At 41.7% G+C, this 21532-nt stretch overlaps 1 protein-coding gene across 3 annotated transcripts in view; it reads left to right on the top strand.

Moving 5' to 3' along the window:
• LOC132830133 (arf-GAP with SH3 domain, ANK repeat and PH domain-containing protein 2-like) overlaps positions 1-21532 on the top strand; it is an 86103-nt gene that overhangs the window by 38152 nt on the left and 26419 nt on the right. For all 3 annotated transcript variants that reach the window (XM_060847637.1, XM_060847638.1, XM_060847636.1), the window contains 10 exons: positions 846-895; positions 7889-8018; positions 9491-9576; positions 10673-10748; positions 15458-15544; positions 16885-16988; positions 17776-17845; positions 18921-19008; positions 19462-19510; positions 20452-20618. In XM_060847637.1, the coding sequence (XP_060703620.1) occupies positions 846-895; positions 7889-8018; positions 9491-9576; positions 10673-10748; positions 15458-15544; positions 16885-16988; positions 17776-17845; positions 18921-19008; positions 19462-19510; positions 20452-20618 (907 nt within the window). The remainder of the gene's footprint in view (positions 1-845; positions 896-7888; positions 8019-9490; positions 9577-10672; positions 10749-15457; positions 15545-16884; positions 16989-17775; positions 17846-18920; positions 19009-19461; positions 19511-20451; positions 20619-21532) is intronic.

Below are 21532 nucleotides of genomic sequence, written 5' to 3'. Positions count from 1 at the left end.
CACAAAGATGTGCGGGTCAGGTGAATTGGCCATGCTAAATTGCCCGTAGTGTTAGGTAAGGGGTAAATGTAAGGGCATGGGTGGGTTGCGCTTCGGCGGGTCGGTGTGGACTTGTTGGGCCGAAGGGCCTGTTTCCACACTGTAAGTCTAATCTAAAAAAAAAACCCACCTGTCTTGCGTGTATGGTTGACAACTTGGTGTTGAGGTGTAGACCAATCCATCTTAAGGGAGTATTCTTTTAATCTCAGACCTGCTTTGGAGTCTTTTCAGTTGATGAGGGGAGGCAGTTAATTTGATTAAAACCATTTCTGTTTGGCTAGAACTGAATTAAAATCCCACGGAACAACACATTGGATGGTCATGAAAATTGTAAAATAAACCTGAGGAGACTCTATGACCCGATTTGTATCTCTAATTGCCACTTTGCTTGTAACTTCTAAAAGTAGGCACTAGAAAGCAGAATGCTACTGAAATGGGCTGTTTCAATCAAGTTGACTGAGTAGATTGTGCCTTTTTGAAGGAAAGAAGATTAAAAGATGTATTTAGTGATGCGGTGATACAGAGACTGCTACTATGAATTGCATTTCTCCAAAATTTCAAATCTTATTGTTGCTAATTTTGGGAATTGTTTGAGTACTCACTGAGTTATCTGGCTCAGTCATTGCCTAATATTATTCAGTCCTGACCTGTGTACTTTATGGCTGTGAGAGCAAGTGCACTGTGAAGCTCCCAGTTTAACAGTCACTGAATCTTGGCAGCAATTTCTGGTGTGACAGATGGGCGTTGACTTTGCCATCCATTTATAATTGAGATCAATTAAACTACTGTTTAATCTCTGCCTGCAGGATCCAAAGAAACTCATTGAAAAAGCTTGGAAAGACTATGAAACCAAAGTGTAAGTACTCCTTAGAACAGTGATTGAAAGAACACCACACATTTCTTCTTCAGGTGGCATTATTCATTTTATGCCAATCTGATTAGACAAATGGAAACTTAGTTTAACTTATTATCTAAATGATAGTAACTTGAATCAATGCAATGTCTCCTCAACATTGCTCTGGACTATCAGCCATTTATGTTCTTTTTTGTGATCAGTGCCGTAGAGCAGGAGTTGAAGACAGCCCAATAATTCAGAATTACTAGGTTATAGCTGAGACAATATTGAAACTAAAGCAAGGTTGTGATTGAACATTTCATGTTGCTATTTGAAGTGTTGGGAGTTTTCCACACCTCATTTTCTCCATGAACTAATTCTATTTTTTACAAAAAGTTTTATTGTCTCATTGCCTTGCATTAAGAAATTGCTCTTGGGGTCAACAGTATCTGTGTTTTAAGATTCATTCTGCCCACTACATTCATGCCAGCCCTTTGGAAAGCGTCCAGTCCCACTCTCTTACTGTTTCCCTATAATTTGTTCTCGAATCTGCTTCCACAATGCTTCCAATCTCTGCATTCCAGATCATCATAATTCATTGTTTTTAAATTTAAAATGTTCTTCATTTTCTATTAATTCTTTTCATTAAATGCCTTATCTGCATTCATTGATATTGACGCCTCAGTTAGTGGAGACCTTTTTATTCCTCTCGAGTCTATCAAAGCTCTTTATGGTTTTGATTGATATTTTACTTTACTGCTGTCCTGCTGTAAGGAGTATCATCCCAACGTCTCTAGTTTCTTTATGCTACCATCATCTTTCATTCCTGGTACTGTTCAAGTAAATGTCCTCTGCGTCCTTTTCAAAGGCATCTAAATACTTTAAAGTAACTTGTGTGAACTAGCTTGAGACTTTTGAGAGCTGTAATAAGGTGCTGAATAAATATGTTCTCATTTGTTGCATATGTCAATCTAGGTCTGCCTCCAGGCAAGATCTGGAATTATTGTCTTGTGTTGTAATGTTGGCTTGTTCTCCCGTCTTTTTTCATATTGGATATTGCTGTCAGGACCAGCATTTATTGACCATCTCTAGTTGCCTCAATTGACTTTGATTTGTTAGCCTTTTCAGAGAACAACTGAGAATCAGGCACCACCTCTCTCTGGGTCTGGAGTCATATAGCCAGACCAGGTAAAGGCCATGTCAAAATTCCCAACTTGAAAAATCCATGGTAACAATCCGTGATGATGGCCATGGTCACCATTAGCTTCAATTTCAGATTTATTCATTGGATTTCTATTTCAGCAGCTGTTTTAATGGGACTTGCATCTCTTTGTGCAGAGTCTGAGTTTGAGTCCTTGGATTCCTAGTCCAGTGACATTACCCCTACATCACCATCTCCCCAGCAATGCTAGATTTGATTGAAATCTTCTACACCTGCCTTCAGCGGGTGAAAAAAGTTTTCTGAATCTTGGTATGAACAGTTATAGAAAATTTATGAAAGTGGAGGGATTTAGGGTGTAGATTTGCTCGCTGAGCTGTAGGTTTGATATCCAGACGTTTCATTACCTGGCTAGGTAACATTATCAGTGGCGACCTCCAGGTGAAGCGAAGCTGTTGTCTCCTGCTTTCTATTTATATGTTTGTCCTGGGTGGGGTTTCTGAGGTTTGTGGTGATGTCACTTCCTGTTTGTTTTCTGAGGGGTTGATAGATGATATCTAGATCTATGTGTTTGTTTATGGCGTTGGGGTTGGAGTGCCAGGCCTCTAGGAATTCTCTGGCATGTCTTTGGTTAGCCTGTCCCAGGATAGATGTGTTATCCCAGTCGAAATGGTGTTTTTTTCCCCTCCGTGTGTAGGGCTACGAGGGAGAGAGGGTCATGCCATTTTGTGGCTAGCTGGTGTTTGTGTATCCTGGTGGCTAACTTTCTTCCTGTTTGTCCTATGTAGTGTTTGTGGCAGTTCTTGCATGGGATTTTGTAGATGACATTGGTTTTGTCCATGGGTTGTACTGGGTCTTTTAAGTTTGTTCGTTTTTGTTTGAGTGTTGGTGGGTTTGTGTGCTACTAGGATTCTGAGGGGCCTTAGTAGTCTGGCTGTCATTTCTGAAACTTTTTTGATGTATGGTTAGGGTTTAGATTACTTAGTGTGGAAACAGGCCCTTCGGCCCAACAAGTCCACACCGACCCACTGAAGCGCAACCCACCCATACCCCTACATTTACCCCTTACCTAACACTACGGACAATTTAGCATGGCCAATTCACCTGACCCGCACATCTTTGGACTGTGGGAGGAAACCGTTTCTGGCTGTGTTTGGTCTTCTTGTCGTGCTTTGTTCTTGAGGAATCTGTGGACTGTATTTTTTGAGTATCCGTTCTTCTTGAATGCGTCGCATAGGTGGTTCTCCTCCGTTTTCCGAAGTTTGTCTGTGCTGCAGTATGAGGTGGCTCGTTGGAGTAGTGTTCTGATACAGCTTTGTTTGTGTGTAGTTAAGTATTTGGTCAGTGTTTGTTGGTTTTCTGTATACGCAGGTTTGTAGTTCTCCGTTGTCTGTTCTTTCGACTGTGACGTCCAGGAATGCGAGTTTGTTGTCAGGTTCTTCCTCCTTGGTGAACTTTATGCCTGTGAGGGTGTTGTTGATGATGTTAAATGTCTCTTCTATCTTGTTTCGTTTTGTGATGACAGCCAGACTACTAAGACCCTTCGGAATCCTAGTAGCACACAAACCCACCAGCACTCTCAAACAAAAACTAACAAACTTAAAAGACCCAGTACAACCCATGGACAAAACCAACATCGTCTACAAAATTCCAGACTGCTACAAACACTACGTAGGACAAAGTTTGGGAGAAGATTTGTAGCTCGGGTGCTCATTGTTATGGTTCTGTTCGCCGAGCTGGGAATCTGTGTTGCAGACGTTTCGTCCCCTGTCATCCTCAGTGCTTGGGAGCCTCCTGTGAAGCGCTTCTGTGATGTTTCCTCTGGCATTTATAGTGATTTGTACCTGCCGCTTCCGTAGGACAAACAGGAAGAAAGGTGGCCACCAGGATACACGAGCACCAGCTAGCCACAAAATGACACGACCCTCTCTCCTTCGTAGCCCTACACACGGAGGTAAAAAAACACCATTTCGACTGGGACAACACATCTATCCTGGGACAGGCTAAGCAAAGACACGCCAGAGAATTCCTAAAGGCCTGGCACTCCAATCACAACGCCATAAACAAACACACAGATCTAGATACCACCTATCAACCCCTCAGAAAACGAACAGGAAATGACATCACCACAAACCTCAGGAACCCCATCCAGGGCAAACATAAATAGAAAGCAGGAGACAACAGCTTCGCTTCACTTGGAGGTCGCCACTGATGATGTTACCTCGCCAGGTAATGAAACGTCTGGATATCAAACCTACAGCTCAATGAGCAAACCTACACGCTAAACCTCAAACTGAGCTACAAAACTTGCAAAAAACTTTATGAAAGCTTGGATTTGAAATCAGACAACCAGCAACCCAATCACCAAGTCTCTGGAACTTAGGTAGAACTCCATTGTGCCCTTTGATGTCAATTTTGAATTACAATGACTTTTCTTCCTGTCGATGAAGCCTATCTTCCATTTGCTCTGGAATGAAACTTTCCCTCATCATCTAGGGGTTTTTCATTGGAAATAATTGTTGTATTATTGGTCCTAACATTGACTGTTCCTTTCCGTTGTTAATTTCTTCTGATCCAAGTTTCTGTTGAGAGGGTTACAGATTTCTGTGTCTTTCCCATGTTAAATGTTATTAATGATAAGTTGTTAGATGAAGTGTACTTTTGTTTTGATGGAGTAGGTGAAAGATTTAAAATGATTAAAGTGATTTTTTTTTTCCTTTTTAACTTCCGGTCTCACCTACTGCTTAAGAAATATTTGATGAGCCAAGAAAAGGGAAGCAGTTGTGAAATATAGCCATAAACCTAGAACTGAGTCTTGAAAAAGTTTTAGGGAACACAAAACAAAATCAAGTTCTTGATATTTTGTTATTTCTTTTCAGTCGCTGATAGTGTCTTATGGTTTGTGTTTGTGTGATGTTACATTATGCAGTACGACAAAGTTACTGATTTGTACAGAATATGAAGTGCAATGGTAATGTTTAGAATAAATGACAGAGAGAGCAAGGAGGGCAAAAAGGCAACCAACTTGGATTTATTTAGCATCATTCACCATCTCTGGATGCCACAAACATTTTACAGTTCTGTTTTTTTTTAAAGTTATAAACATTTCTGAAATATAAGAACAGAGCTGACAATTTGTGCACAGCAGGATCCCACAGGCAACAATGTGATAAGGACCAGATAATCTGTTTTATTTTTGTGACGTTGGTTGAGATTAGCCAGAACACAGTTGCGTAAAACCCTGCTCTTTTGATTTACATCGTGGAATATTTCAGGCAGGGTCTCAGTTTAATGTCTCGTCGAAATTACTACCTCCCCAGTGATGCAGTGCTCCCTAGTACTGCACATGGCATGCAAGCTTGGGTCATGTGTTCAAATCCAGGATGATAGAATGTGTAGTTTTAAAAAATACATTTTTTTTTGTTTTCAGTTCTCTTTGCTGAAGTGTAGTTACATTAATGCTAACTGTATTCTAGCACCTTGTAGGCTATAGTACCATACAGGCGTACACAGTGAAAGCTTGCAGATTTTACCATTGTGTGTGTGTGTGTGTGTGTGTGTGTGTGTTGTGTGTCTGTCTGCGTCTGTATTTGGGTGCTCTATCTTTGACATGTCTACAAGACCATAAGACATAGGAGTGGAAGTAAGGCCATTTGGCCCATCGAGTCCACTCCGCCATTCAGTCATGGCTGATGGGCATTTCAACTCCACTTACCCGCATTCTCCCCGTAGCCCTTAATTCCTTGTGACATCAAGAATTTATCAATGTCTAAATTCCATTATTTGTAATGCTGACTTTTCACACTCCTCCCATCTTCAGGTAATCCTGTCTTGTCTTTTGAGCTAGTAAAAAGTGAGGTCTGCAGATGCTGGAGATCAGAGCTGAAAATGTGTTGCTGGTTAAAGCGCAGCAGGTCAGGCAGCATCCAAGGAACAGGAAATTCAACATTTCGGGATTCCTGATGAAGGGCTTCTGCCCGAAACGTTGAATTGTCTTTTGAGCTGCACATTACACCACACTGGGAAGATCTCTTTGAATATATTTGGGATCCTCACTCATGTCAGAACATGTGTTCTCACCAATATGATCCAGTTAGTTCACCCTCCCATGCACTATCTTTTTTTTTAACAAACTTGTCCTGGTACTGCATCTCAATCAGTTTAAAAGAGAGGCAAGTTGAAAAGCTCCTTTTGTTCCAATGATCATATTCCATTCTCTGCTGCCATTCACCCATCTATGTGCTCACTGAGCTACATTAGCTCCCAGTCTAACAATGCCTTTTAATTTTATTCATTTTATTTTATTCTGTTCAAATTCCACCATTGCCTTGTCATTACCTATCTTTGTAACCTTACAGAATTCAGAGTTGTTGCAATACAGAAGGAAGCCATTTGGCCCCTCAGCTTCTCAACCTTCCAAATACAGTTTCAAAGAAAAGTCATATTGGAATAGAAGCAATGCCCTGTTTCTCTCTATACAATGTATTGTCAGACTCATTGAGTTTCTCCATCACTTTTATTCCAAAGTATCAGCAGTACTTTGCTCTAACTTCAGTCTCTCCTGCATTCAGTCCTTCCTTTGCCACACCGTTAGTAGCTATGCCTTCATTCATTTAGGCCTTAAGCTTTGCAATTCCCTTCTCAAACCTCTCCCTTCTCCCATTTCAATACACTCCTTTTAACACTCTGGTCGATTTAACCATGATTTTAAATGTATCATATCCTTGTATGACCATACGTAAAATGATGTCTTCTGAAGTTGCTTACAATTTTTTACTATGTTGAACGGTACTGTAAAAAATCTTTGTACCTGGTCCATTAGAGAACTATTTATGTAAACCTGTTTAAAACTGGTGAATGGGAAGGTGAGCTGCCTACAGGTTAAGGGGAAGTGGGTAAAGCACTGGCAGCCGAGTTTCTACTTCCCAAATCCAAATAGGAGGACTTCATAAACCAAAGGGAGAAGTGAGTATTGATTGCAGTTTAAGTTCAAAGAAAGCAATCATCTTTTCATTCTGAAACTGGTAAAGGTATTTTAAGCCAGGTTATGAGAGCTTAACGTCAGACCTGTTTTTAGTGCCAGTTTTGTTCATACTATTGTTTAGGAGAAAGTGAGGACTGTAGATGCTCGAGATCAGAGTCAGGAGTGTGTTGCTGGGGAAGCACAGCAGGTCAGGCAGTATCCAAGGAGCAGGAGAAGCGACATTTCGGGCATAAGCCCTTCATCAGCCCTCCCTGATGAAGAGCTTATGCCCGAAACGTCAATTCTCTTGCTCCTCGGATGCTGCCTGACCTGCTGTGTTTTCCCAGCACCACACTCTCAACTCAGACTATCTGTGACAAACAATAGTATATATGTACAGAAGATCGCTCTTTGTGATGGCAAGTTCCACATTCCAATTGCTGTCGGTAAAGAAGCTTCTCCCGAAGTTTTTGTTTGATTTATTAGTAGCTACCTACCTTCACCTCCACTCATTTTGGATCCCCTTGTGTCACTCTTTCAAACCTTTATCAGGTCATCCTTCAATCATATTTCTTCCCTGGAAAAAAGAGCCAAAATCTGTTCAGCCTTCCTGGATAATTAGAACCTCGCAAATCATGAATAGCATTGTTTGCTGTGGTTGTATCCACAGAAATCCAGAAATCCCTATCTATTGCCAAATTACAATTTGTAGCAGATGTTGAGGGTTATCACACAAAGGAAAAGTACCTTGAAATCACTGGGGAAAACCCTACTTGTGTCACAATGTTTGGAGCCACTTTGAACAGGCAATACAAGACAATGTGTGTCTGACTAATTTTGACTGCATTTAGCTGGGTTGTTGTCTTGTTTTGAATCTACATTTACTTTTCAGCAATAAAATTGAAAAGGAAAAGAAAGATCGTGCCAAGCAATTTGGATTGAATCGTTCAGAACTCAGTGCTGCTGAACTCGCAGATGACCTGGACAAAGAACGAAAGATGTTCCAACTCCAGATGTGTGAAGTGAGTTGACACGTTTTGTTTTTAAGAGATTAATTTCTTTCTGTGATATTAGAATGGAAATCCTCCAATTGGTATTGTGGCCTCAGGGTATCCCAAAATATACCAGAAGCAATTTTAAATTGTACTTATTTTACATCCATCTATGAGGACAGATGGAGCCTCAATTTAAGCTGAAGATTGGCACCTCTGACAATGCAGCACTCCCTTGGGGTTGGCCTTTATTACGGACTCAGGTCTCTGAAAATGAGCCCTTAGCCTTCTGCCTTGAGAGTACATTACTTCTGAGCCATGGCTGACACCAGTCTAATCTATGATGATGATGCTAACCATGTACAAGAAGGTCATTCAGCCTATTATGCCAGTACCAGCTGTCCAAGTGAGCAATTCCCACACTGTCAACCTTCCATCTTTTCCTTGTAACCCTGCAGCTCCTCTTCATTGTGTTCTCCTAATTCACAATGTCTGACAGAATTAGCAATGTGTTATTATGTATCCACCGGGAAATGCTGCTTTTGCGAAGTTTGTGTTGCACTTGTACCTGACGTGGTTCAAGTAGCATCAATTAAATGTCATCAAATCTCTTTTTAAGTTAGAAAACCATTTTTCTCTGGTGTGGCTCAGAGTCATTTATTGCTCTCCCCTGTGGTGGGTTTGGTCAGACAGGGACATTTGGGGTCCATCACCTTCTTGCCTCTGATTATATTTGGGGGAAGGGGGCAAAGCAACATGGAAACCTTTCCCTTCCCTTTGACAATTGAGACCTTTTTGAAGGATAAATTACTGGCCACTTGAAAGCAGCATTTGGCGTGTTGGGAGGGGGGGGTTGAGACCTACTTGGTGTTGATTTCCACTCCCGTTGACATCTTTGATAACTGTCCACCCCCCACCACCACCACCACTAATGCTCTGAAGTCCCTCTTGTCATCCTATACCTTTGGTTTGGATGTACTGCCAGTCATGGGCTTTGGCTGGGCATCTTACCAGAAGCAGCCTGTGCCTTGCAATGATGAGCTGCCAGTCTTGGACAGACCTTGCCAGTTAATGGTACTATAAAGGTGACTGTAAAATGTTTTCAGACATTATAAGTTTGGAAAGGTGCTATTTAAATATTTCTCTCAAGGTATCACAAAGCCCACAATATCTGCTATAGTTGTCTCCAAAACAGCAAAGTTCTGCACTGTAATGTATGTAAAATACTTCCCTTTTAAATCTCTGAGATATTCATGAAGCTTTAGACTTTTTTTCCTTCCTTACGAACAGCACAGAGCAAGCCAGGCCTGGTGTGTCCTCTAGTTTTACAGATTATTTAATAACCCGCAGCCATCGCTGTTGGTGGTGGCTCAGTGTTCTCAATCTGTAGGTTCTGTGGGATTTCTAGTTTCACATTTTAATTTGGGGAGTAGGTACATTGATGGTGGGAGAGTGGGGTGAAGTTCTCAAGGTGAACTGATTATACTTTGTTTGTTTTGCAGTATCTTCTCAAGGTGAACGAAATAAAGGTTCGAGAAGGCCCTGACCTAATCCAGAGCCTCATCAAGTACTTCCATGCTCAGCAAAAGTAGGTCACCTGTTAGCTGGTCAGTGTGTGTGTCTGGGTGAGGATGTGTGGGTCTGTGTGTGTACGAGGTCGCATCAACACTCCATCCTTAAAGGATCTTTCCTCTCAGATATTTTTGAACTTAATCTGTGAATTGACATTTTAATCAAAGTTTGCAGTGCAGCTGAGGATTATTTAAACAGTATCATTAATATTTTACACCAGTGACCCCATTCTCTTATTGGAATGTTTAATAATACTGTTTATTCCCCACAGATGCAGCTTAAATGTCTGAGTGTTTGCAGTATTTTATATTTCTCTTTCACATGTACAACACTGAGTATTTTACTGTTTATTTTAAACTTGCTGTTTCAGCTTTTGTCAAATCACTCAGTAATGAGTACAATATGCAGAAATCTCCAGTGAATTTTGTCAATGGAGGTTTGGTGTAGCTAATTATGATATCATTGCAGGGAAAGAAATAATCTGGCATCTCTGCAATATTTTACACAACAGTTTTTTTTTTGAAAAGTATTTTTCAATTTTTCTTCCCCTGACAAAGCCGCTGGCTGATTCTTCTTTTTACCCTTGAGTTTCTGTTCCTCTGGGTTAAAATATGTAACAGGCCATTCCACTTTAGTGGGTAGCAGAGTCCTACTCTCTCAGTATATGTCATCTCTGATATAGTGACTGGCGAGTGATTTAAGTAAATGTGTGACCTCTGATTTGGCTTCTAACCTTCCACCAGTCCCTGAGGACCGAGATCACTTGTGGTATTAATCCAGCTGAGACCACCTACTCTGAGCAAAGACTGGGAATTGAACCAGTGACCTGAATTAGAGTGGAGTAAAGGGCTTGTGTATAGAGGTATTCTTACCTATTGATGACTTCATCCGTCAGCTCATGACGAACTTTGCAGTGATCCACTTTCTTTCATTCCAACGATTTATTGAAATAAATGTGAGATGTTGTTCTGTTTTCCACATATATTCCTTGAGGACTAAAATTGTGGGATATGTTCCCAACACTGAGATTTGAATCTCCACAATTACTATCAAATTCAGACTAACACAAAACCTTTACTTATCTTTTATTGCTTTGTTTTTCTCTTCTAAAGTTTTTTCCAGGATGGTCTCAAGGCAGCTGAAAGCTTATCACCTTTTGTGGAAAAATTGGCTGCAATTGTACACACTGTGAGTATTGTAGGGATGCTGCTGCAAAACATCAAACAGCGCATGTCCCTCCAACTGTTCGCTGTTATGTTTAATTCGATCATGCTGCTCTATTACTGACCTGTCTTTAAATATTTATCCAGTGAAGTGTATGTAGTTTCTTTTTGAATGATAAAACATTGTCACTGCAATCGTAATGGTTGCCTTCATGGCTCAGGCCTTTGAGGAAAGGAGTTGGGCTGTTATTGTTAAGGTTGTACAAGACATTGATGAGGCCTCCTCTGGAGTACTGTGTCTCGTTCTGGTCACCCTGTTCTCGGAAGGATATTATTAAGCTGGAGAGGGTTCTGAAAAGATTTACCAGGTTGTTGTCAGGACTGGAGGGTTTGAGTTATAAGGAGAGGCTGGATAGGTGGGGACTTTTTCACTGGAGCATAGGAGATTGAGGAGTGAGGTAATAGATGTTTGTAAAATTCTGAGGGGTACTGATAAGATGAATAGCAGGTGTCTTTTCCCTCGGATGGGGGATTTCGAGATGGGGGCATATTTTTAAGGTAAGAGGAGAAAGATTTTAAAAAAGACATGAGGTGCATTTTTTTTCCCATAGAGTGGTTCATGTGTGGAATGAAGTTCCAGAGGAAGTGGTGGTTGCAGCTAGAGTTACAATGTTTGAGACGTTTAGATAAGTCCATGAATAAGAAATGTTTGGAGGGCCAGGTGCAGGCAGGTTGGACTAGTTTAGTTTAGGATTATGTTGGACCGAAGAGTCTGTTTCCGTCCTGTATGACTGTGTAAGTACATCATTTTCCCTCAACACCTCGCTTTTAGGTTTTGATGTCTTCATGTGTGCAAGGTTGAGATTTATTGCCATTCCAGGTTGCTCTTGTGAAGGTGTGGTGCCAAGGTTTTCCTACATTTTATAGGAAGTTTTGAGGGTAGGTGGATATGCAGGCTCAGTGGATTAGCCATGGGAAATGAGGGGTTACTGGGAATGATTAGGGGGCTGGTTCTGGTTGAGATGCTCTTTTCAGCAATGGTGGAGACTCAATGGGTGGAATACCATGTAGGACATCTGTGATTTGATGTTTGAGTGAATACAGGAATTCTGGTCAATAGTTATCCTTCAATCAACATCACAAACCTGATTACCTGCTCATTATCACATTGTTTGTGAATGTTTGCTGCACACAAATTGGCTGCTGCTTTTCCTACATTGTAACACTGACAATTCAGAAAGTACTTCCTTAGCTTTAAGGTTCTGTTAGATGCTCAGTGGTCATGAAGAACAGCATATAAGTGTGAGTCTGTTTAATTTTTTTTGAAAAAAGGAAATCTTATTCAAAGGAAATGGAGAGAAACTGAGTTGGTCTTCGCAGTGTCAAGGTTAATCTCCATGATTCCAGGGCGCTCCTGGGGAGTTGACAACCCTGGCATGAAGTAGATGCTGCATTTGCATAACCAAGTAATGGAGAGAACTGAATCCATGAATTTAACTAACCAAGCTCCTTGCTAGGTGAAGGCAGACCAATTGAGGTGTGAGACTATGGATCATGCCCTATAAGAATTGCTGCCTCTGTTCCGGGTGTGGCAAATTATCACTGTTCGGTCTCTATAATGGTCACCTTTCCAGCCATTTCCTTCTTTTTCTGGCATGATTGGATCTTTCAGAGGTTGACTGTAGATATAGGTGTAGAATTAGGCCATTCAGCCCATCGGGTCTGCCTCACCATTCAATGACTTCATGGCTGGTTTTGATAATCCTCAACTCTGCGTTCTGGCCTTTTCCTCATCATCCTTGATTCCCTTACTGACTTAAAAAAATACCTCAGTCTTGAATATATTTAACCATATGTGTCTGCAGTAAAGAATTCCAGATAAAAGAAATGACTTCTTATCTCTGTCTTAAACAGATGACCGTTATCTTTGAGATTATGCCCTCTGGGCCTAGACATTCCCAAAAGGGAAACCAACTTCTCAGCATCCACTGAGAATCTTCTATGTTTCATAAACTCACTTCGTATTCCTCTAAACTCCAATGAGTACACGCCCAACATACTCAACCTCTCCTCATTAGAAAATCACTCCATACCTGGGAATTAACATGAACATAAACCTTCCCTACACTGTCTCCAATGCCAGTATGCCTCTCCTTAGATAAAGGAGCCAAAACTGTTCGCAGTACATAGATGTAACAAAACTCCCGGTACTTTTTGGTCCATTCAATTTGCAAAAAAGACCAATATTATCTCCCCTATTACCTACTGAACCTGTTTGCTTGCATTTTTATGAATAATACAAGATGATCCTCTCTACTGCTGTTTTCTGCAGTCTTTCTTCATATTCATATCCTCTATTCTTCCTGCCAAATAGGGAGAGGTTGAATAGGCTGGAGTGTCAGAGGCTGAAGGGTGATCTTAATAGAGGTTTATAAAGTCATGAAGGGCATGGGTATGGTAAATAGACATGGTTCTTTCCCTGGGGTGGGGGAGTCCAGAACTAGAGGGCACAGGTTTAGGGTGAGGGATGAAAAATTTAAAAGGGATCTAAGGGGCAACTTTTTTATGCAGAGGTTGGTACGTATGTGGAATGGGCTGCCAGAGGAAGTGGTGGAGACTGAGACAATTACAGCATTTAAAAGGCATCTGGATGGGTATATGAATAGGCAGGGGTTAGAGGGATATGGGCCGGGTGCTGGCAGGTGGGACTAGATTGGTTTGAGATATCTGGGCGGCATGGACGGGTTGGACCAAAGGGTCTGTTTCCATGCTGTACATCTCTATGGCTATGATTCTAAGTGCAGAACATTTTCTTACATTATGGTTCATTCCTGGATTGCATTTAGGAACTGGCTACTTAACCCTTTCTGACATTCTCCTTGCCCCCTTAATAGCCCTGAGCAGCAACAAAGTACTGATCTCTCATGTAAAATTATTGAGCTTATAACTACTCTGCTGAGTGCGGCCAGAATCCTGTGTCTATCCTATCGCCCTTTATGAAGAGAAGATATTCCTGGCCTTTCCTTGTGAATGGGCTGGCTCTGACTTTTAAGGTAGCATTCTTTGTGGAATCATGGAAACTGTGACTTGATCGGCAGTCATCCTGCAATGTGTTTTGAGAGTGCACCAGGAGCAAGGAAGATGTGAGATTACTCTGTTCAGCATCGATTGCATAATAATGGAAAATGAAAAGTGTCCTTTGGTGAACTGGGCTGGCTAGTCAGTGTAACACCAAGAGACGCTGTGTTCCATGTGATGGCCTAAACTGAAGCCTTGTTTGCTTTTCAGATGGACCTAAAGAAGAAATTTGCATTTGTGTAGTGCCTTTAACAACTTCAATGCTTTCAAAGTCCTCTTGAAGTGCAGCCACTTTTTTAATGTAGGAAGCATGGCAGTAGATTTATGCACAGCAAGGTACCACAAACATATTCGACAAGCAATTAAATCATCTTTGTTTTGGTGTTGATTGCAATGAGAAATGCTGACTAAGGATTCCAGATGATCACCGCTTTCCTTATTTAAATACTGCTGTTGGGTCTCTTATATTCTCTAAAGAGAGTAGGTAGGGTCCTGATTTAATATCCTATTGGACAGTCAGAAAAATGCCCTGTACAATTTTCTCTCTTCAGCTTCGAGGTAAACTGACCAGGAACTCTCTTCCCACCTTGTCTCTGTCTCTCTCACTTCTCTGTGGTTTGTTAGTTATTTTGTCTAATTTATGCTTTTCTAAAGTGCTGATTCTGCTACATCAAAGGTGCTATTTAATTGCAATTCATTCTGTTGTATTAGATTAGATTAAATTAAATTACTTACAATGGCCTAACAAATCCACACCGACCCTCCAAAGTGCAACCCACCCAGACCCATTCCCCTACATTTACTCCTTCACCTTACACTATGGGCAATTTAGCGTGGCCAATTCACCTGACCTGCACATCTTTGGATTGTGGGAGGAAACCAGAGCACCCAGAAGAAATCCACACAGACACGGGGAGAATGTACAAACTCCACACACAGTTGCCTGCGGTGGGAATTGAACCCGCGTCTCTGGCGCTGTGAGGCACCAGTGCTAACCACTGTGCCACCATGTAATAGCCCATCATGAAGCTTCAAGGATAGATGGACTGGCTAGATGTGGGAAGAATGTTTCTGATGTTTGGGAAGCCCGGAACAATTGGGGCAGGTGGGGGGGGGGGTGCGCGCTGGTGGGGGGCACAGTGTTATAATAATCAGGAAGCCATTCAGGATTGAGCTGAGGAAGGACTTCTTCACTCAGAGTTGTGAACCTGTGGAATTCTCTCCCAAAGAAGCTTTTGGAGCCAGTTTGTCAGATATCTTCAAGAGGGAGCTGGATATGGCGCTTGCAGCTAAAGTGATTGAAGGGTATGGGGAAGAGGGTTGGAATGGGATACTGAGATTGCATGATCAGTCATGATCATATTGAATGGTGGTGCAGGCTCAAAGGGCTGAATTGCCTACTCCTACACCTATTTTCTATGGTTCTGGATCAAGCTGGGCTTCTCTCTGATGGCCAATTATTGACGTTACCATTTTTGTGGTCCATGGAGTTTTGATATCAGAGAGCCTTGAGGAAAAGGATGCAGAAAGCTGAACGTTTTGTTTTAGCCGGGCATTCTGCCCTTGCCTGTGTTAACCTGTTGTGCATTGGCTGAAACCTCTGGGCAGATCTCTTCTTGCTGTAACTTGAGACTTCTTTTATCTTTTGGTTTGAAGCTGAAACAAGCACAAGATGAGGAGATGAAACAGCTGACCCAGATCAGAGACTCCCTGAGATCCGTACTCCAAGTGGATCACAAGGAGGTAGGTAACAACAGCACCAAGTGTGCTCCCTGCAAGCAGGAAGTTCCTTTAAAGTGGGAAGAGAAAGGGAATTCCACAGAGGATTGGAAGAGGATCAGAGAGTGGCAATTAGACAGGAGTGTGAGAGTAGGACTACAGTCATGGGTCACCAATGATCAATCTTACATCCGTAGCTTTCAGATTGAGTTCTTCTCGAAGAACAGCAAGTGGTTACATGGAAAGATATAACTGTAAAGATTCTTGAGCAAATGAAAATTACCATTAGCTGGGAGAGAACAGTATTCCAAATGCTGAGTTTTGACGTTTTGATCAACTTTTGTTGGTGTAGCTGTTTTGATACTTTCTAAAGCCCAAGGACACTTGCCTTTCCTGGGTTGTTTGGTTTTGGTTGCCATTGTATTACTCGAGATGTCATCGTATTCAATACTCCTGTCCACAAGCCTCACCTCCGTGATCCTCCCAATGGTGGTGAGCCACAGGAGGAGATATTAAAAACCGATTGCTTGGTCAAAAACATTGGTTTTAAGAAGGTCGTTAAAGGAGGTGCTCAGCAGATCTGGCAGCATCTGGAGAGAAACGACGTTTACTTTTGGGGTCAATCAGATTTATGAAGAAAGGGCTTGACCCTAAGCATTTAATTCTGTTTCTCATCCTACTGGTGTTACTAGACTTGCTGAGTCTTTTCAGAAGTATCTGGTTTCTATTGAATTTCCAACAACAGTATTTTGAGTTTCTTCATAAAGCAGAAGGGATTCTCGAGTGAGAAATGTTTAACAGCGGAAGGCAGGTGGACAATTGAAAAAGCCACAGCAGTAGCAACATATGGCATTTGCTAAGCTGGATGATAAGATGGCACTAGAGAGGGTGAGGCTATGAAAAATCTAAATGTGCATAAAATAATGGGTGTCAAGGTACCTGGGGATTATGTACAGTTAGCACAGGGTGGGGGGGAGGGAGGTTACAGCTCAAACAGGATTTGAACATCAAAATAGAGAAAGGGTTCAGTAAGATGGTGGAGATAGAGAGCTGGTGCCCTCCATATGCACATGGAAGCCTAAACCTATATAAGTGGATTCTACTGCTTTGGGAACACTTGTCTTTGGTAGCAGTCATAGACTTGAGGGTAATTGCAGTGTGGGTGGATGAATGGTGACTCCTAATTCCTTCTGGCAAGAAGAAATAAATTGGTCTGAATGGTCTGTAACATTCAAGTTTATCTTTCGATTCAACACACAAAGGATTGTGGCACATTGAGAAAGTTCTCAGGCTGGTGGGCTGGGCGAGCTACCCATTGTCGTTTCCTGTACCAAACGCTTTGTTTCTCCATTTTATTTTCTCAGGATGGTTTGAACAGGAAGAATTCAGGCTACAGCATCCATCCACTTCCAGGGAACCGTCTGTATGGTACAGAAAAATCTGGTTTTCTAAACAAAAAGAGCGATGGGTAAGAAATGGGAAAGATTTAACAGTGTCAGTCCTGAGTCTGAAAACCCTTCACTTTCAAATCACAATATACTTGTGGAGCTGCAATGATTTCTCTCTCCTTGTATGAGGGGTAGGCGTTGGTGGCAAAGCCAATATTTACTGTCCATCATTAGTTGCTTTTGAATTGATTGTATGTCCAGGCTGATTGCGAGGACAGTTAACAGTCTACCACATCGCTGTAGGATTGGGGTCAGATGTAGGTCAGATCAGGTAAGGATGGCAGACTTCCTTCCTAAAGAAAGTTAGTCAACCAGATGGATTTTTGCTACAGCTGTCGAAGGTTTTAATTTATCTTTTTAATTCCAAATTTTTGCATTGAATTCTGATTTCTTTACCTTGAGAGCTGGCATTTGAACCCGTACCCCCATCTCCTTGGTCCAGGGTCCTGGATTGCTACTCGACTCACTATGTTGCCTCTACCTCCCTCTATTTCTGCTCCAAAGAAAACATTAATGGGAGATTTGGTAGAGGTCCTCCATATTGTGTTATGTTTTGATAGTTTCTCCTTATTTGCCCTAATTCAATTCACTGGAGGGCCGTAATCAAGGATTTTGATTTAAGAATCTTCGGAAAAAGAGTCAGGGATGAAATGAGTTTTTTTTTACTATAGTAAGTAATGATAATATAGAATACATTACCTGAGAAAGGCAGTGAAAATGATAACTTAATTGATGGGCCATACAGGAGGTTAATTATAAATGTGGTGTATCTGGTGCAAATACTACTCTGTCTGTCTCCACTTCCAGGATCCGAAGAGTGTGGCAGAAGAGGAAGTGTGGGGTTAAATATGGCTACCTCACAATATCACACAGTACAGTAAGTAAACATTACAGTAGTGTAAGGTATCCATATAGCAGCAGCTGGTGGTAAAGCACCCATTTCCTATTTCCCTTTACCTTTTTGTTATAGAAGTAGGTATTGAACGCCTCTGAATCTTCTCCCTTGGAACTCGACACTAGGGAGTAATGCATAAACTAAAATGAACAGCTTTTCAAAACTATATTTACTTTGTTTTTATTCTGTTACAAAAACCATCAGAAGCAGGACCTAATTCTCCTTTCCCTTTTACTGCAGTGTAATGTTCCAGTGTGTGAGCCACATGTCAGGAATGCCCAAAGTTTGAGTCCAGTCTGAAATGAATCAGTTGATCTGAATGGGAGTGTTGGCGTTCCTACATTCCCTCTTCATCAGCCCTACTGTAGAGGGGATGACAAGTTAAGCAAGGCCACAAATCATTGTAGATGTAGGGTGTGTGTGTGCGCATGTTGAATGGAGACCAGGTAGGGCATGGCTGTGACACACTTGGTGGTGGAATAGCAGGCTTTCATTGTCAAAGAGCAGGCCACTTGGACAATCAACTGTCCTCAGGATTGCCCACCTGGTTCATTTTGTTGAACTGTCTGGGTGAGATGGGTGCAGGGTATCTAATTCAATTGTAAGAGGTAGAACCCAAGTGTACATGTTGGTCTGCGCCTACAGACTATGCTGCAGTTGAGAGAGAATCTGTAGGAAGAGAGACTTTGTATAACCTTAGCACCTTTCATAACCTCCAAACATCCAAAAGGCTTCACTTCAATGCAGCAATTTCAAAGTGCCAGGGACGGAAATGTGGCAGCCAATTAACACACAGTGAGTTCCCGTAAAACAAGCTGCTGATAACCAGATAAATAATCAAAGTTTTTTATTCATGTTCGTTTAATTAAATTGCTCTGTGACCTTAGGGCAATTAGAATGAAATGTTCAGATTTTTATCTTTGAAGTTAAATGCACTTTATACTGGCATCTTCAATTGGGGAAGAGATTTTTAAAGAAGCACTTCCTTATTGGCTTTAAATAATTGCTGTTTGTTCCTATTCTGTATTTCTCATTTTCTTCTGCAATTTCCTTTCAGATTAACAGGCCTCCAGCCATACTCAAGCTGCTGACCTGTCAGGTGAAACCAAATCCCGAAGAAAAAAGGTGCTTTGATCTTATAACACGTAAGTCTGATTTACTATACAACATATATTAAGGCAAAGGACATGGTTGCATTTATGTAGCACCCCTTTCGACCTTGGGACGTCCCTAGAAGCTTTACAGGCAACAAAGTACTCTTTTTGAAGTGTGGTAGCTTTAGCATATGGAGAGATGCAGCAGTCAATTACTACAGAGCACATTCTCTCAAACAGCAAATAGGTAAGACATCAGTTAGTTGGGTGGCAGGATAATTATTGGCCAAAGACTTCATGCGTCTCCAGTTCTTCAAATAGTGTAGTAGAATCTTTGCACTCACCTGAGAGGATAGATGGGATATTGATTGGACATCTCTTTTGAAAGACTGTACCCCTGACTGTGTAATACACTCTCTCTGGTGTGTCAGCATGAAGCATACATTTATGTTGGAGCTGTGCTGCTGTACTTTAGGCATCAAAATCTCGTTTGCTTTTGCGTAGATAATCGAACATACCATTTCCAAGCTGAGGATGAACAGGAATGTCAAGCGTGAGTAAAAGCATTGTTTTTGTATGACATTTTACACTGGAAACCTAATCTGATGTTTATTTGCATAAGGTTTAGTGGCTGTCATTTTCCATGTGTTCTGAGCAAAGTTTAAAATTTGAGTTGAGCAGATATGCTTCTAGGCCTTTTAGGCATCAAGGAACTCAGTTACATTTTCTGTGAAGCTACAAAATATTTACAGGCCATTCAGCCAATCGACTCCATGCTCGCACTTGTGTTAGACATTAACCTCTTCCTATCTTCCCTATCTAAGACCGTCAAGGATAAAATAACCTACATTATTAATAGTCACTCGCTCACATTAAATACTCACTCCCCCTACCTCTGTTTTACAGAGGCAGTGGTGTGATCTATACACTAGAGGTACTGTAGCAACTTGCTGAAGTCCCTCCAATAGCACCTCCCAAATGTGTATCATTTAGAGCAAGGGCTATGATGTATGGGAACACTATCCCCACCAAGCTCTGTTCCAAGTCGCATACCCACCGAAACTTGAAAACATATTGATTATTCATTGACACCAAGTCAAAATCCAGTTATTCTGTACCCAACAGTGCTGTGGGTTAACGAACCTACATCACAAGGACAATGAGAATTCACTACCAACACCTCCAAGCACTTGGGGTGGGCCAACAACCTTCTGATTTAAGTCAGAGTGCTAACCGCTAAGCCAGGTTTCACACCAATATCATATGCCAAGGACAACAGCAAATAAATTTTGTTTCATCTCTATATGCAAAGGCCATGATTGAAGTTACAGCTGTATTTGTATGTACTTGTTTAATAACTTGCTGGCACACTATACTGACACTGAACTTTATCCCGTAAAACAGTGCCCACGTAAGTGCCTTGATGTGATTATTGATCGAGTCTAAGCCAGTCCTAAGTATTCATGGCTAGTGCTTATGTTCTTGTGCTTTCAGATGGGTTTCTGTGTTACAGAACAGCAAGGAAGAGGCACTCAACAATGCCTTTAAAGGAGACAATGGCAACGGCAGCAATGACACTGTACAGGAACTGACCAAGTCAATCATTGCTGAGGTCAAAGGCATGCCAGGCAATGAGGTGTGCTGTGACTGTGGTGCTGCAGGTAAATGTCACCTATCAGGGATCTGTTTACCTGTTTGTCTGTCCCATTCTAGCATGAAGTTGGGGTGAGTCAGCTGTATCCACATGTAGGAACACCAGTCTTTAGTGCATGCCTGTGTTTTAGGATATTTCTGTTAGTGATTGGGGTTGGATGTGAGCGTGTTGGAGGTTGAGGGATTATCTTGACCAATGAGTTTAGTGCTACTAGGTTCAGGTTGTGTTTGAAAGTCTGATTGTGGTGTATAATTTTGGTTTGAATTGCTGGTTACCAGGACTTGAATCGTCTGCCTGGAGTTTCTGGTTTAGCTTCTCCAAGCAAGTTCAAGTGCTGACTAGGTGCAGTTCTTACAGACAATTCAGTGTGGGCTCTATCCCCTTACATTTACTGAAGGCATGGATTGCTCTTGTTGGCACAAAGGGGGCAGTTCAGTCTGCCTTTGGAACAAAGGGATAGAGTTCTGAGGTGGTACTGAAGACCCAGTGGATAGGCATATCTCATCGCAGGGGGGGTGGAGGGGTGGGTGTGTGTGAGGTCTCGATCCCAATCCCCATCCCCATCTCCATCCCCTCTTGCTACATGGAACATCCAGTTCTTCTTGCTGATAGAGGTCAGCCCTGAGCAAATTGTTCGAGACCAAATGCTGTTTTTGTCTTGATCCCTTTAGTAACGCGGGTAGTGTGGTCTTCACTCCTTCCAGGTGGAGTCCTCAGAAACACTGTTAGGCTGCTCTTGGAGGCTTTTCAGCCCTTAACATATTCATCGATATTCCCATCTCCAATATATTTTGAGCAAGAAAGATGTCAGGTTGAGCAACCTCTCCCTCAGCTTCCCCTTGCTGCACACCGCCTCCTATGTCCTGCACCATGGACTGAATTGGACTCAACCACCAACTCAAACCACCTTCCAATTCACGT

This window comes from Hemiscyllium ocellatum, chromosome 30 (genome assembly GCF_020745735.1).
Source record: "Hemiscyllium ocellatum isolate sHemOce1 chromosome 30, sHemOce1.pat.X.cur, whole genome shotgun sequence".
In the NCBI taxonomy this organism is placed as follows: domain Eukaryota; kingdom Metazoa; phylum Chordata; class Chondrichthyes; order Orectolobiformes; family Hemiscylliidae; genus Hemiscyllium; species Hemiscyllium ocellatum.
This window is presented reverse-complemented; position numbering and strand designations above follow the sequence as displayed.